At 43.3% G+C, this 17,790-nt stretch overlaps 1 protein-coding gene across 2 annotated transcripts in view; it reads left to right on the top strand.

Moving 5' to 3' along the window:
- The window catches only part of SMURF2 (SMAD specific E3 ubiquitin protein ligase 2), a 122,188-nt gene that overhangs the window by 57,119 nt on the left and 47,279 nt on the right, over positions 1–17,790 (top strand). For both annotated transcript variants that reach the window (XM_032805593.2, XM_032805591.2), the window contains exons 5-8: positions 4,792–4,857; positions 8,444–8,528; positions 10,985–11,068; positions 14,325–14,527. In XM_032805593.2, coding sequence (XP_032661484.1) covers positions 4,792–4,857; positions 8,444–8,528; positions 10,985–11,068; positions 14,325–14,527 — 438 coding nt within the window. The remainder of the gene's footprint in view (positions 1–4,791; positions 4,858–8,443; positions 8,529–10,984; positions 11,069–14,324; positions 14,528–17,790) is intronic.

The raw sequence follows: 17,790 nt of genomic DNA, 5'->3' as shown, positions 1-17,790 counted from the left end.
CCTTGTAGCCATTACATCGGCTCGGCGAGTCTTGGAGCTTCGAGCCCTTATGGTGGACCCCCCATACACGGTGTTCCACAAAGATAAGGTGCAGCTACGCCCGCATCCTGCATTCCTCCCGAAGGTGGTCTCCACTTCCCACGTCAATCAGGACATATTTCTACCGGTGTTCTTTCCCAAACCACATGCATCCCGTAGGGAGCAGCAGCTGCACATGCTCGACGTCCGTAGAGCGCTCGCCTTCTACATCAAGCGTACAAGGCCCTTCCACAAAACGCCCCAGTTGTTTGTGGCAGTGGCAGACCGTATGAAAGGTCAGGCAGTCTCTTCCCAGCGCATCTCTTCCTGGATAACAGCCTGTATCCGAGCGTGCTACGATCTGGCCTGTGCGGCCCCAGGCCATGTCACCGCTCATTCAACCAGGGCTCAGGCCTCTTCGGCCGCATTCTTGGCTCGAGTTCCCACTCAAGAAATATGTCATGCAGCTACATGGTCGTTGGTGCCCACCTTCACTGCCCATTACGCCCTGGTCCAACAATCCAGAGATGATGCAGCATTTGGCCTGGCAGTTCTGCAGTCAGCAGTTTCTCACTCTGACCCCACCGCCTAGGTAAGGCTTGGGAATCACCTAACTGGAATGGATATGAGCAAGCACTCGAAAAAGATCGGTTACTTACCGTTGTAACTGTTGTTTCTTCGAGTTGTGTTGCTCATATCGGCAAGAAGGAACTGAGGAGTGGACGGGTCGGCAGGGGTATATATTCGGTGCCATAACGGCGCCACTCCAGGGGGCGCCCAGCCGACCCGCCGGGTGTTGCTAGGGTAGAAAATCTTCCGACGAACGTGCACGCGGCGCGCGCACACCTAACTGGAATGGATATGAGCAACACATCTCGAAGAACAACAGTTACAACGGTAAGTAACTGTCTTTTCCCGTATCTGGACGACTGGCTCATCAAAGGAACCTCCCAGACTCAGGTCAGACAGCACGTGGACATAATCACGGACCTATTCTCTCAGTTGGGACTGCTCCTCAATGTGGAAAAGTCCACTCTGGTCCCCACACAAAGGCTGGACTTCATAGGGGCAACCCTGGACTCCACTTGAGCCAGGGCCTACCTACCTCAGCCATGTTTCCAGGCGATTACGGCGATCATTCGAGGTTTGCAGATCTCCCCAACCACCTTGGCTCGCGCGCGTCTCGGCCTATTGGGCCACATGGCCGCATATACTTATGTGACCAAACATGCCAGGCTCCGCCTCCAGCCCCTTCAAACATGGCTCAATTTGGTCTACTATCCGGGCAGAGACCCAATAGACGTTCTGGTGACCATTCCCCCGAGCACCTTATGCTCCCTCGACTGGTGGCTAACTCCCTCCCTGGTGTGTGCAGGGCTACTGTTTCATCCACCTCAGCCCTCGCTCTCCCTGACAACAGATGCATCATTTCTCAGATGGGGGGCTCACCTCGGTCACCTTCACACCCAGGGCCTTTGGTCTTCGCAGGAGCTGACGCTCCACATAAACATCCGAGAGCTGAGAGCAGTCCGCCTCGCGTGCCAGGCGTTCCAACATCTCCTCCACGGCCGTTGTGTCGGTGTTTTACAGACAACACAACGGCCATGTATTATATCAACAAACAGGGAGGGACTCGCTCTTCTCCCCTGTGTCAAGAGACCATTCGACTCTGGGACTTCTGCATAGCCCACTCAATAGACTTGGTAGCGTCTTTTCTCCCAGGGGTTCGGAACACTCTGGCGGATCAGCTGAGCAGGTCCTTCCTCTGTCACAAGTGGTCAGTAAGACCAGACGTTATTCATTCGCTCTTCCAGAGGTGGGGTTTTCCCCTCGTAGACCTGTTCGCCTCTCGCACGAACAGGAAATGGCAAGCGTTCTGCTCCTTCCAGGGTCTTTCATCGGGATCAATCATGGACGCATTCCTCATGTTGTGGAGGCACCGCCTGCTTTATGCCTTCCCACCATTCCCTCTGGTTCACAGGGTCCTAATAAAACTCCACAGGGACAGAGCGCATCTAATTCTGATTGCGCCAGCGTGGCCCAGATAACACTGGTAAACCACACTGCTCAACCTCTCCATGGCCAGTCCAGTCACCCTGCCACACGTTCCAGACCTCATAACGCAGGACCACGGCAGTCTTCGCCACCCGGACCTGCAGGCCCTTCACCTCATGGCGTGGCTCCTGCACGGCTGAACAGATCGGAGTTACGCTGTTCCGCTCCGGTACAGCATGTTCTCCTAAGTAGCAGAAAGCCTTCCACTTGATCAACGTACCTGGCCAAGTGGAAGTGTTTCTCCTGCTGGTGTTCTACGCAGAATGTCAATCCTTCTGAGGTCTCGATCCCCGCTGTTTTGGACTACCTCTGGTCTCTTAAGCAGCAGGGCCTGGCGATATCTTCTCTGAGGGTGCACTTGGTGGCTATCTCCACATTCCACCCTGGAGAAAGTGGCCACTCCATGTTTTCCCACCCCTTAGTCACTAGATTCATTAAGGGCCTGGAGCGCCTCTGCCCCCTAGTACGCTGCCTTGCCCCCACCTGGGACCTCAACTTAGTCCTAAGCAGACTTATGCATCTGCCATTTGAACCATTGGCGACTTGCTCACTCCTGTACCTGTCGTGGAAGACAGTCTTCCTAGTGGCCATTACATCGGCCAGGAGGGTCTCCGAACTTCGAGCACTTATGGTGGACCCGCTGTATACTGGCTTTCACAAGGACAAGGTACAGTTGCGACCTCATCCGGCATTCCTCCCTAAGGTAGCGTCGGCCTTCCATGCCAACCAGGACATTTTCCTCCCAGTCTTCTTTCTGAAGCCTCATTCATCTCGGCGGGAGCAGCAGTTGCACTCCTTAGATGTCCGTAGGGCGCTGGCTTTTTATATTAAGCGGACAAAGCCCTTCCGGTCCCCCCAGCTATTCATGGCAGTCGCTGAACAGATGAAAGGTCTACCAGTCTCCTCCCAGAGGATCTCCTCTTGGGTAACGGCGTGCATATGCACATGCTGTGACCTTGCCCATGTCCCTTCGGGCCATCTCACTGTGCATTCTACCAGAGCCCAGGCTTCATCAGCCGCTTTCCTGGCCCACGTGCCTATCCAAGAGATATGTCGAGCAGTGACCTGGTCATCAGTCCAGACCTTTGCTTCGCACTATGCTCTGGTCCAACAGTCTAGAGATGATGCAGCCTTTGGCTTAGCGGTTCTGCACGCTGCCACGTCTCACTCCGACCCCTCCCCCTAGGTAAGGCTTGGGAATCACCTAACTGGAATGGATATGAGCAAGCACTTGAAGAAGAAAAGATGGTTACTCACCTTTGTAACTGTTGTTCTTCGAGATGTGTTGCTCATATCCATTCCATACCTGCCCTCCTTCCCCACTGTCGAAGTAGCTGGCAAGAAGAAACTGAAGGGTAGCCGGGTCGGCTGGGGTATATATCCGGTGCCATAGCGGCACCACTCCAGGGGGTGCCCAGCCGACCCACCGAGTGTTGCTAGGGTAAAACGTCTCCGACGAACATGCACGTGGCGCGCACACACCTAACTGGAATGGATATGAGCAACACATCTTGAAGAACAACAGTTACAAAGGTGAGTAACAGTCTTTTCAGCCTCTAGGTCTTAGAATCTCAGGTGTCCCTCTCTTAACTTTTGTTGTTGGATTAGTTTGGTGCTTCTGGGGCTAATTGCCCAAATTAAACTTCCTATATCAGGGCTGTAAAGGAAGACAAATTCCAGTCACTGCCTTTATTGCCTTCAAAGGTATAACTCTCATCAGAATTGTAGTGTTTGGATTCCAAGTGTTTAACTGGTTTTTGTTTTAATAAATTGTACTTTAAAAAGGTGCATGAAGGGTAGATTTAATTTGAAATTAGAGTTCTGTAGTTTAGAATTACTGCAACTTCAATTTCTACCTGTGTAGCTTGTGCCTAAATATGTTAAGTTTACAGCAAACTTTTACAATAGTGTGGATTTACCGTTCTAAGAGAGTGTTAATAAAAATTGTAAGATGCCTTTTTCTCATTATGCTATTTAACATGGATGTCATTGAAACTGGTAAGAGAACAGTAGTAGATCAATCATAAGGCATGCCTGCCATTGAACAAAGCTTGACAAACCACTCTTGATGAAAAAGATGTACTTACCTGGCTAGGCCAGTCAGACTTTTTTTTTCCAGGAACTTTTCTAGTGTCCCTCCAAAAAATTGGATTCTTGAAGCTGAAGAAGCAACTGAATCTCTAATTTCTAACTGCTTGTAGTTATCTCAGTGGTTCAGCACATTCCATTTTGCTTAATTGCTTGAACTTCTTGCTGTTTAGTGTGGTGTGCATGCTCATTTGATTGATATTCCAGACTAGCTGTGTCTGTGTTAACGTCTCTTGTACTAATATCCGATGCCATGGCGACAGTGAGTTATGGTGGTGGTTGCTCCCTGCATGGGGGGGTGGGAAAAAACAAGTTAGTTTTTTAATACCACATAGTGCTGTCAGACTGGACAGATTATCTCCTGTGTTAAATGAGACAGTAGGAGGAGAGTAAGAATTGTGAGGAGGAAAGAACTTTGTGAAGTGAGTCAGAGAACAGTTTAAAATTTAAAAAGGGAATTAAATGTTTTTTTAACTTCAATAATTTTTACTTTCAATTTTAGAAGCATGAAAATTAAACGTGCTGTCTTAAGAATTTTGTTTTCCCTTGGTTTTATGGTAATTCAGAATGCTCCTTTTAAAAACGGCAAAATATTATATAGTTAACACTAGATATTTCCTGATTTTATAGATCAGAGGTTGGATCTATGCAAACTTGGGCCAAATGACAATGATACAGTTAGAGGACAGATAGTAGGTAAGTGTGATTTTTTTTTTTTTTTTTTTCAATTCAAAACAAAGTTCCATCAGCTTCTAGATTGGTGTTTTCTGAACTAGAGTAACAATAACTATGCTTTTAAATTTGATTGCCAGAGGCCTTTGGCAATGGCTCCTTAATAACAAAGTGTGTGTGTGTGTGTGTGTACGCAGTCGAGCCCATGCATAGAGTTATAAAGAAAAATAACAAGGCCCAAGAAAGCAAAGTACACCTCTACCCTGATATAACACTGTCCTTGGGAGCCAAAAAATCTTACCACGTTATAGGTGAAACCGCGTTATATTGAACTTGCTTTGATCCACTGGAGTGCGCAGCCCTGTCCCCCCGCCCCCCAGAGTGCTGCTTTACCGCGTTATATCAGAATTTGTGCTCTATCTGGTTGCATTATATCGGGGTAAAGATGTAGTGCTGAAATGAGGCAAACCAGACTACAATAATACTAGTATAAAAGTTATATAAAAAGAAAACTGTCTTGAGCTTTGCCATGAGGAGGTGACACATGAACTCTGGGGCTAACTTCCCCTGAAAACCCAACAAAGCTGAAATTGTTGACCTTGCTTCAGGGCACCATGCAAGACCTATTTTCTCTAGGTTTTGTCTAAGAATGAATGCCTTCCCAGGCGTTTTGCTGCAATGGGGGTGAGTTCTTCTTTGGGATAACTTCACTAATATATATTGTCTTGCTTCAGTCTCAGCTGCTGTGCTGTGTGATTCATTATTTAAAATTTTAAACACTATAAATAAAATCCTTGAAGCAGACTCATTGGAAAATAAGCAGCCCCCCTTTCAGTAAACATTCTTCTTTTGCTGCATTCTGAACTTCATTCAGATTAAGTTTAAAAGGCAGCCCTGAGTAGCGCACATTACAGCTCCCCCACCAAAATACAGACCCCATCACAGTGATCCACAGCGTGGTGACTTCCTGGCTGAACTGTTGTAATCTATGAATATTTCAGAGAGAGGGGGGGAAAAGTTTTGGGCCTCCATGTTCAGCTCCTGGTTATAAAATCTCCAAGTCGTGTACCTGATCCACCCTGCCAGGGAACTCTACCAATAGACAAGGCAGCAAGTGAGGGCTTCCGGATGTTTAACCTTCTCAAAATACTCTGTCCATTATACCTCTGCTTTATCTTAGCTAAGTTTTTAACCAGCTGTTTTGCCTCCAGTCTGCAGTCTTTGTGAGGTAGTAAGATAGCATCAAGACAGAGGTGATGTAATAGGATCAGATAGTAGGAGATATGTTGGTATTATTAATGCTTCAGTCCATGCTGACATATCATTTTTCCATGGAGGTTCACACTAAACAGTAATGATGATAAAATAGACACTTGTAACAGCTCCCTTGGTGCTGGTGGAGTATCCATAGCTACTGACTGAAACCTGGTTGAAAGTAGTTTGTTCATCTCTTCCCTGAGAAGTCCACAGCTTGTGAAGTTATGAAGTGTTACATTAGCGCCATTGCTGCTTCCCTCTGTAAGAATAGTATCTGTACATTGTGTTTCAAGCTATTAACTTTAAAAAGGCTTTGTGTCTTCAGTCAGTGCTGCCTTGAACTTGACGGATACTCTGCAAGATTCCAGAGGCTCCTACCTTTTATCTATTGAAAATTCTTTGTTAATCTCCTTAAAATTTTCTTCATTAATAATACAATTTTGTTTCGTGGGTGAATGGGTCCAGATAAAACTAGGTAATTCTGATATGATAGTTAGAGTAGAGAGTTTTTTGTTTTGTTTTTGTTTTTTTGAATCAAAATAAATTGTAGCTAAAGTGAGTTGGAAGTGGGATTAGCTTTATAACAGGGGTGAAATGGCCTGAATTAAAGGACAGGGTAAAATTGAAAGGGAAATTATTCTGTTTATCTAATTGGTGTCTTCAGCAATTGATTGCCTAGGAAAAGAGGGACACCTTGGTGTATGCGTGATGCCTAAAAATCCAGGGACTCCCTGGTGAATTCCTTATTACTGGGGACAGAAAACAGGGGGATTCTTGCCTGGGTTTACTTTTAAAGTGGATGGGAAAGAAGGATGATGATTTTTGGGTAGTGGATACAAAGGGCACCTGAACTGTGTCTTAATCTTGCAGCTCTCTTCTGTGCCACTGTTTTATTTCTGATGTGGCAGTGCAGAAAAATGAGTCCTTACTCATTACAAAATGAAGCCGTCCACTAATTTTGGTCCTAACATAGGCAAAGAGGAGGTAATTGTTTAGTTTCATTTTTGTCTGTGTGTTTTGCTTGCCTACATGCAAAAACATGAACTTGTAGTGTATGGGGTTGTTGCAGAATAGAGTAAATCAAGCATTTCCTGGCTCTCTAAAGAAATTAAGGGCTGTCTTTTTATTTCTCTCTAATAAAGACCACACTCATAAAAGGTTAGGCATTAATACTGGCTAGAAATGAAGTTAATGCACACAGATACAGCAAGACTTCTTGTGTAGCTCAGCTAGTTTCCCAAAATCTGGAACTTCAACACACCTTTTGGTTCAGAACTGGGCCTCTCTCTTTCAGAGGTTACCAATAATGTTAAATTGTCTTGTGATTTTATGATATGAGCAAATGTCCATTTGGGTCTAGATTGAGGCCATTAAATTTATTTTTGTTTCATTTGTGGACAAGATTTGAATGCAGGTGTTCAGAGATGAAAAGGTGCATTCATGTCACACAGCCAACAGAAAACAATCATGTATTTGGTTTCATGCGTGACTAACCTCTTTAACAGTAACAACCATATAAACAAAATGCAACCTGAGTGTTCAGATCAGATATTTTTACCAAAACCTGTGATTTCATAACTGCAGTGAAAAAGCTTTTGACATAAAAACAATGTTTTAAAATGTTTGAGTGGAGCATGTAATACAGTTTTAGTTTGTTTATAAATTATTACTGTAAGTAATAAGTCTGCTGTTCTGATAAATGCTTTTGAAATAGTTTTAAACACATTTAAGTTGTATATCACTGATATGTGAATATTAATTTACATAGATCCCTAATAACCAAAATGTATAGTGCTCATAGCATTTAAACTTTGCCTGTTTTGTGTGTCCTTTTTTGTGATGAATTTTCACCCTCATTCATAGCTACGAGGAAAAAATCAAACCTTAGCAGAAACTGCATTTTTAGACCACTTACCAGTCCCAGTCTTGGTTGCTGCTTTCCATTAGAAGTGTTCCTTTTCAGTCGGACACTGGCATTTCACGATTTCATTTGCTGTCCTAGCCATTCTACATGGGATCAGCCTCCCTGTTGTCACCGGACAGTTGTAGAGTTTTAAGCTTTGCATAGGGAAGATCAAAATTAATTACAAGTTCAGATTTAACTTTTCTTCCCACTTTAAATTACACTCTTATCCCTAAAGGTGGGTTTTTCAAAGTAGTATGTAGAGATTTAGCTGTGTGGAACCACACGTTATCTCTGCTTAAACTTTATTAGCTATTTGGGGAGGAAGATAAAATTGAGAAAATGGTTTAACTTAGCTCTCCTCTAAGTTGTACCGTTTCCTTCCAAACGTAATTGTGATTTGGATTCTGTTGCAGTATCTTTAATAATTGCCTTTTAATATTTTAATAGTAAGTCTTCAATCCAGAGACCGAATAGGCACAGGAGGACAAGTTGTGGATTGCAGTCGTTTATTTGACAATGATCTACCAGATGGGTAAACTAACACCTATACTCACTTTACTTTCTAAGCTCTGAAGTGATGAGGCGTCAAAGTAAAAATAGACAATTTTTAATTTTTTTTTTTTTAAACTTTGTAAACCTATAGAAGTTTTAATTTAGAAGCTGGAGACATACCACTCACTGACTTAACTGTAGAAGGTACTTACTGAGGCTATGTCTACAATATAGCTGGAATCGACACTCTAAGATCGATCCACCAGCAGTCGATTTAGCGGGTCTAGTGAAGACCCACCAAATCGACAGCAGATGGCTCTCCAGTCGACCCCTGTACTCTTCCCCCGACAAGAAGAGTAAGGTAAGTCGATGGGAGAGTTTCTCCCGTCAACCCACCTCAGTGTAGACCCCGTGGTAACTCAGCCTAAGTTACGTTGACTCCAGCTGCGTTATTCACATAGCTGGAGTTGCGTAGCTTAGGTTGATTTGTCACGGTAGTGTAGACATAGCCTTACTCAGAATGATTGCTAAGAAAATGATTGCGAGAAAATCTCCCGTTGACTTACCTTACTCTTCTTGTTGGGGGCACAGTACAGGGATCGACTGGAGAGCGATCTGCAATCGATTTTGTGGGTCTTTACTAGGCCCGCTAAATTGGCCACTAGTGGATCCATCTCAGACCGTCAATCCCTCAGATTGTAGACCTGCCCTAATAGTGTGAGCATTGTCTGTGTTTGCCCATTCGGAGGGCTGAAGGAGAGCATGTTATATCAGTGAGTGAATGAAAGTATATACCTAAGACCCCACACCAGGTTTGAGAATTATGGAACAGATAATTGACTAACATGAATATAATGTAAATCTAAGGGAGAACTAACATTCTTGAACAGTCTTGCTTCACCCACAAGATAATCTAATAGGACCCAGTGCCCTAATTTTGTATCCCATGTAATGTGAGAGCATACCCAAAATGTCTTCTACAGAGCTGTAGAGAGGATATAGTATTGTAAAAATGGGTGTCTCTTCTTCTCACTTGTAAATCAGAAAAACAGTATTGTTCAAGGTCGTGGAGACTGAGTTCTTCTGTACTTGCCTGGCAAAGGCTGGGTTCAGGATATTTTTTCCTCTATGAAAACTGATGAGATCAATACCTAAAGCAGCTTGGAGACTTCAGAAAAATGTGCTGTTTTAAGTGCTTTGGCTAGTGTCTGTGTAGCAGAAGAAAAACAGAATTCTGAATGTGAGTCTTGGCAGACAAAGACAGGAGAAATTTTATATTTTTAAATGAAAATTGAAATATCAGTTATCACTTCTAAGTCATAAACCACATTGTGATGTTGCAGAGGGGGTGCAGAGCTGGGGGTTGGGGTGCAGGAGAGAGTGCGGGGTTGGGGTTTGGGTTCTGGGAGGGAGTTTGGATGCAGGAGGGAGCTGGGGGCAGGGAGTTGGGGCACGGGAGGGCTTCAGGGTGCTGGATCCAGGGGGCACTGACCTTTGGGGGGCTCCCTGCAAGTGGCAACCCGTCCCTGCTGTTCCTAGGTGGAGGTGCAGCTAGACAGCTCTTTGCACTGTCCCTGCTCTGCCCCAAGCGCTGGCTCCGCAGCTCCCATTGGCCGCAGTTCCTGTGGGCAAAGGCAGCATGCAGAGCCGCCTAGTCACGCCTCCACCTAGGAGCAGCAAGGACAGATCGTCGCTTCCAGTGAGCCACATGGAGCTAGATAGGGAGCCTGCTGGCCCCAGACCATAAACTGGACTTTCTATAAAAATTAGAAATGCCAGTTTATAAAGCTTTCTGGATAACACAGCTTCTACAGTAGTAATTTTTATCAAAGGAAATTGGTGCAAAAAAGATACTGTGCATGATTGTTGGTTCACAAAAAGATAAACTGATTGCACCAGAGAACTTCTGGTGCTTCACGTTAACTTGCTGCCCATCCTTTGTAACAGATGCCTAAATCATTAGCAGTGGTTGAACAGAATTTTAAGGAATGCATATATTTCAGAGGAAAAGGTGAAGAAAGAATATCTTGCAACAAGCTTTTTAGCTATGACATTAAGAGTAATATTTATTATTTTACATGACATAAGTGTGTTTACAGGATGTTTCATTTTTAATGAGTATAGATAAATTATGTTAATCCACTATATTTAATAGAAATTATATTAAAACAACAGAGTTTATTAGAAGCAGTTGCCAAATAATAAAAAACTAAGTGTATTATCGAACATGAAATACTTTTATTAGGAAACTTGTAGAGTATTTGGAGTTAATTTAACTTTGAATAGTTACTGAACATGAAGACACAACATTGTTATTGATTTGTCTGGCTTCAAGAAGAAATGTTTTATTTTGGGAGTTGAGCTTTCACTGTTCAGCTACTATGATTCATAATAGATGATGTCTTCCTGAGTTGGCTGTTGTGTTAGAAACATTTTTGTGCCTTGGTTTCCTGGAAATATCACTCATTGCCTTATCTCTCAATGTCTGAATTCTAGTTGGGAGGAGCGGAGAACTGCCTCTGGAAGGATCCAGTATTTAAATCACATTACACGGACAACTCAGTGGGAGCGACCAACACGGTAAGAAATTATAAAACATGCCTACAGTGGAATTCACCTACTAATCAAAAGTACTGAGCATCCGCAGCTCCCATTGGGCTCAAGAGTATGTGCTCAGCGATCCCTGAAAATCATGCCCCAGATATATTATATTCTTCCCACTCCTGCTTAATTCACAGGAATCATTCAAGCTAGATTTCTCTGTGCAGGTCTTCATATCACTGATTTTTGGTAGGGTTCCACAGTGCCAGCGTTTACAAAGTGGGCATTATGAAAAAGGGATTCTGACCGGCTGACAAATGTCTGCGGTTATGCTATAATTGTATGGGTCAGCACTCTTAAGCTAATTGTTACAAATACGTAACCAGTTTTTGAAATCAATGTAATCAGCTCCACTTACAATAGCAGTCAAATCTGTCAACCTTCATTTCCTCAAACCAAGTGGACTTCTGCTATTATCTAAGCCTTAAATAGTCTCTCTGCATTTTCTTCTGGAGCTTTTTGCAGACCCTGTGTATCTTCTCATCCTTCCTCAATAGCCCTTATCCTTTGGAAAATTCAATGTGCATAAGGAATAGATGGGCACATGACCTGCATTGTTAAACTTTCAGTTCTACTGTATGCCTTCATTTCTCAATTGAAAGAACTATTTATTAATGTTATTTATGAATTTGTTTTCTTGATTATGTAAAAATGTCTATCCTAAGGTCTAGACACAAAAATATGTCCCTAGTTTTGTACTGTGGAATGTATGGGTAGACTCCTGTGCCTATATGGATCCCCATGTGACACATTAGAGGTTCTGTGAAGGATCACTGTATGAACCCATAATGTTTGTAACTCTTATTCACCAACCTAGACTATCAGGGCCAACAATTTCTACCTCACTTGTCCCACTTACACTATCCTTATCTGATACTCTTCTCAAAAGGTAGTAGGGGGGATGGGACAGATAAGTCTTGCAGCATACCTTGAAGTTTTATATGCTCTAACCCCTCCACTTACCCTAGTGTCCCCATCCCATCTCCTAATCTCTTTTTGCGTCCACTTCTCTGTCTTCCTCTTCTCCTTACCCTCTCACTGTCCTCTGGCTCTTCCACCCTCCCCCAACATGCATTAGTCTCTTCTATCTTAAAAATATATATATATACACTGTTGGCCTCACTTTGCCTCTCCAGCTACCACTCTTTCTTATCCCTTTCATCTCTAAGCTCATTGAACATGCTGTTTACAATTGTTACCTGGAGTTCTTCTCCTCCAACGCCATTTTAGACCCTTTCCATTCTGTCATTTATCTTTCATTCAACTGAAACCACTCTCGCCAAAGTCTCTAATGTCCTCTTAGCTAAAGCTCAGAACCGCCACTCCATTCTCCTCCTTGACTTGTCAGCCACCTCTGACACAGTTTACCGTACTTTTCTTGAAATCTTGTTCTGTCTTGGTTTCCTTGACTCCAGTCGCTTCTGGTTCTCCTATCTCTCTAATAACTCCTTCAGTGTGTCCTTTTGGAAGATCCTTCAGATCTTCTCTCCAGCTTTCTGTGGTGGTTTGGAGGTTGTGGTCTTCTCCCTTTACGCTTTTATCTCTGGGTAATCTCATCTACAAACACACACTCAACTTTCATCTCTATGCTGATGACTCACAGATCTACCTCTCTACTCTGGAACGGTCTCCTTCTCTCCAAACTAAAATCTTGGCCTGTGTCTCCGACATCACCTTGTGGATGTCTAGCTGCCAGCTCAAGATAAACGTGGTTAAAGCAGAGCTCCTGATTTTCCCCCACCCCCAAAGGTGGTCCTTGCTATGTCCTGTCTCGATCATTGTGGACAATGCCAGTATCCTGCCTGTCACTCCCTGGGCTTGTAACCTGCAACTCCAGTCTCTGTCTAGGTCCTCACATGCTATGTCTAAATCTCGTGATTATTTTTCTGCATAACATCAGTAAGTTATGGCTTTTTTCTATCCATTCAAACAGCTAAAACTTTCATGCAAGTTCTCGTCATCCTGCATGTCTCTTACTGCAACATCCTTCTTTCTGGCCTTGACAAATGCAATCTCACCCCACTCATATCTAGCTCATTGCTTTTATCATATCCCCTTCTCTTTGAATCCCTTCACTGGCTACCCCTTCTCTATTGTATCAGACATAAGCTGCTTGTATTTACTTTTAAGGCCCATCATAGTCAATCCTCACACTACGTGTCATCATTCATTCGCTATCAAGCTGTCAGTGCTCACCTCCGATCAGCCCATGATTTCAACCTCCACTTATTTTCAAACAGATACCTGTGTTACCCTTGGGAGGAGCACCCCATAAACATCAATATAGCTATCTCATTATCCATCTTCAGATCCTACCTGGAAAATCTTTTGCCATGATGCCTACAAAAGAACTTGATAACAGTTAGGCTGCTGATGTGTGGGAACTGCTGCCTATTGTTATGACCAATATTGTCTTGTTTGTTTGTGTCTCTATCCATCTGTTGTCTCTTGTCTTATAATTAGATTATAAACTCCTTGGGACATGGACTGTCTTTTTGTTTGGTGTCTGAACAGTGCCTGTTGCAATGGGGGTCATGGTTTATGATGAGGGCTCCTAGGCATTATGGACATACAAATAATAAAAACAATATGCTCAGGTAATGTCTGACTAGGGTGGGAGGGAAGTTCCAGAGCTGCAGGCCCCTCGCTAAAAATACCCTACTACGAGCCCCCCCCCCCCCTTTTTTTTAAAGTGTATAGAGAGGTGTTAAATCAAGTGCTTCACATGACTTAAACTGCTGCCGCAGCAGAGAGCAGCAGTCTTTAAGGTAGGCAGAACCCCTAACAATATGAGCTAAAATGAACACTCTGAGTTGTATCTGGAAACTAGTTGACAGCCAGTGCTTATCACAAAGCACAGGCATAATGTGCTTCCTGCAAGAAGCACTGCTAAGCTCGTGTATTGCTACATTCTGCACTAGCTAATGTTTTCAAATGGTCTTCAGATATAACCCATGTAGAGTATGCTGGACAAATGCATGAATAGCTTAGCAAGGTCTACATATAAGAGAGTAGTTTACTGTCTTATCAAAGCAGTCTTTGACACAGCAGATACCTGAATATTTCTCACATGTTTTATGAAATTAAACATGAGTGACTGTTTCTTGCACTTTTAGTGACTGATGCTTTCATCTATTGTGTGTAAATGTTGTTTCATAAAGGATAGATGTGGTTGGAGAGAATAATTTCCTTGATTACAAAAAGCAAGTAACCTTTTCTCATTACCTCTCAACAGACCAGCATCTGAATATTCTAGTCCAGGCAGACCTCTGAGCTGCTTTGTGGATGAGAACACACCAATTACAGGAACAAATGGTGCGACGTGTGGACAGTCATCAGATCCCAGACTGGCAGAGAGAAGAGTCAGGTCTCAAAGGCATAGGAATTACATGAGCAGAACACATTTACATACTCCTCCTGACCTGCCTGAGGGATATGGTATGTGAGTTAAAAAATAACGTGACATTATTCCAGTCCTTCTCTAAGAAATTAGGTAAACAAGGTTTCCTCCTCCCCTGCTATTTGTAACTTTTTTCAGTCCTCTTTCTTTGATAACAGATTTAAGATGCTGATCTTTCTGGGATCTGCACAAAGTCTTAAATTTAAGCTTGGACTTCTGGTTATAGCTGTATTGTAAAGCAGTGAGACATTTTGTGAGGAAGATGGAGCACTTCTTCCCATTCCATTATTCCTGTCCTTTGTTCTCTGGACAATTTAGTGACATTTCTATAAATGGGAAGTAAATACTTCCCTGCACTGTTTCACAATCAGATGAAGAAATGTGCCAGATGAAAGCCATTAGTGAAGGGCAGACAAAAATGTTAACTGTATTTGGAGCTATTGAACTTTTCTTAAAGACTTTTTGCTGTTCCCAGAATATGTATGTGTTTCCATAGTAGATTCTTACAAAAGTGCACTTAAATGATAGGACATTATAAATGTACCACATGTATTCATCTGCAATTGAGCATATATGTTCAATGGGCAAACTTAGGTATGATTTGTGATTAAATTAAAGAAAGGGCTTTGATACATTTTATATACTCTTTAAATTTAAATTAATCTTGATATTTGAAAGCATAATTCGATTCTCTTCCCTTCTATATGTAAATTGAAGTAGTAAGGTTCATTTGTGACTTAAGAGGGGAGGGAGAAACTTTCAGTTTTTAAACTTGCAGCCCTAGAGCTCAGTACAACACTCACTATGGGCAATAGGTGTCTTTTCACAAACTGCAGTGGGAGTTGGAACAAGCCATGTTCCAGCATGTTGGAAAGCCCTCCCTTATATTTTGTTAGTGTGTAGATGTTGGACGATAAATTGCAAGAACTAGATAGAAAGGAGGAAGCCTGGTGCCAGTAGAAACATACATTACAATAAGATTGATTAGAAAGAGGCTGGAAAATCATGGAACACATTAAAAATCATATGGCTTCCCCCCCACAATTTACAGAGGTTCACCTACTTTGTTTCCATAGTATTTAAAAAGGTCATCACCGCATCATAAAGCAGTGCAGCCTAGTGGATAGAGTATTGGACCAGGACTCAGAAGATCTGGGTTCTGAGGATGTTGTGAAGGCAAGACTATAGCAGGGTTCAAAAAAGAACTAGATATGTTCGTGGAGGTTAGGTCCATCAGTGGCTATTAGCCAGGATGGGCAGGGATGGCCATAGGTGCCAACTTCCCCTCTGCTCCATGGGTGTTCGACCTGGCCCTGGCCCTGGCCCTGGCCCTGCACAACCCTCGCCTGGCCCCAATTCAACCCCTTTCCCCCAAGTCCCTGCCCCTGCCCCTGCCCTTCCTCTTTACTGCCTTGTCCCCTGAGCATGCCGCATCCCCACTCTTCCTGGGAAGTCCTAAGCGCTGCCAAACTGCTGCTAGGCTAGGCGGTGGGGAGGAGCAGGGAGGAGGTGAGGAAGGGATGGGGTGGGGGGAGGGGGAGCAGGGGAGCACATAATTTTTTCCTGTGGGTGCTGCATCCCCACAGCACCCATGGGGTCAGCACCTATGGGGTTGGTGTCCCTAGCTTCTGTTTGCCAGACGCTGGGAAGGAGCGACAGGGAATGGATCACTTGATGGTTACTTATTCTGTTCTTTCCTTTTGGGGCACTTGGCATTGGCCACTGTTGGAAGACAGGATACTGGGCTAGATGGACCTTTGGTCTGACCCAGTATTGACATTCTTATGTTCTATTCCTGGCTCTGCCACTGGAGTGCTGGGTGATCTTGGACAAGTATGTGTCTCAGTTTCCTCATCTGTAAAATGAGGATAATGCTACTGCAAAGCACTTTGAGATCTACTGATGAAAATCACTGTGTAAGAGTGGAGTATTGTTATACTTTGATCACTTCACATATTTTGTCAAGTGAGCTATAGTGGATGACGTAAGTAGTTAACGTCTGCATGGTAATGTGACCTTGTGTCTTAACATTTCCTAAAATCAAGTGCTTTTAGCTATTCAGTAGCTTTAACTGAACTTCATGAAGTTTCAGTTTTTAAAACTGGAAGACTTCTGGCACAACTGAATGAGCCCTTACCCATGTGGCTAGAGAAGATACTCTCACAGTTGTAAGTGTAATTGGCCAAGTTGATTCCATCTCTCATAATACCTATAAAAACTCTTCAACACAGAGATAATGCTGTAATCTCATTAAATGTCTAATCTTTTTAGTGGAAGTTTTTGCATTTGATGTGGTGTTCCTCATTTATCTAGAGGCTTTTATAGAACACTACCAGCTGGTGGTAGAGAAATACCTATGTCATGGATAATGAGTTGTTAATTACCTAGATATTTGGGTCAAGGACCTCTGAATTGACTCTTTAGGGAAGTGGAACATTTTAAAGTAAAACATGGAATATTTAGTAGCTGCTTTGAGTTTATGCTTTTTTTTAAAGGCTGCATTCTTGTCTCATTTTGTATACAGACTTAATCTTTCTAGTGTACAACTGGGGGAATATTGGAATACTTTTGTTTTAGACTACTTGAGAAACGTTACCACATTTGATAGTTCTGGAAGGCTGGTACAAAGACTGTTTTGAAACATGTTTCCACATTGTTCAGTTGCTGATATAACTTCTGCTATACCGTGTTTAATTTAAAAAACAAACAAAAAAAAAAAAACACTTCACCAAAAAGTCTGATTTAGATCCCTATGACAGCACACTTAGGCTTTGTCTATACCATGCAGCTTTTAGCAACATGGCCACGCCTTTACAGCTATACCGCTAAAAGACATGCAGTGTAGCTGCTGTTTGATGGCAGAAGAAAGCTCTCCTGCTGACAAAAAAAAAAAAACTTCCACCCTCCACAAGCTGCAGCAGCTTTGTTGGCAGGAGAGTGCTCGTGCTGGCAAAGCACTGTTCGCACTGGTGCTATTCATCTGTAAAATTTTTGTATTTTGGGGTGTATGTTTTTTAACACCTCTGAATGACAGAAGTTTTGCCGACAAAGTTTCAGTGTAGACAAAGCCTGCAACTCTCTCTCATGGGACGTTTATCCCTATTATAACCATGTATTCTTCTTTGAGTGCTTGCTGATATCCATTCCAGTTAGGTGTGCGCGCGCCGCATGCACGTTCATCGGAGAAACTTTTACCCTAGCAACACTCGGTGGGCCGGCAGGTCACCCCCTGGAGTGGCGCCACTATGGTGCCTGATATATACCCCTGCCGACCCAACCGCTCCTCAGTTCCTTCTTGCCG

The sequence above is a fragment of the Chelonoidis abingdonii genome, chromosome 13 (assembly GCF_003597395.2).
Source record: "Chelonoidis abingdonii isolate Lonesome George chromosome 13, CheloAbing_2.0, whole genome shotgun sequence".
NCBI classification, from domain to species: Eukaryota; Metazoa; Chordata; order Testudines; family Testudinidae; genus Chelonoidis; species Chelonoidis abingdonii.
The sequence above is the reverse complement of the archived record's forward strand: the minus strand, read 5'-3'. Positions and strand labels throughout refer to the sequence as shown.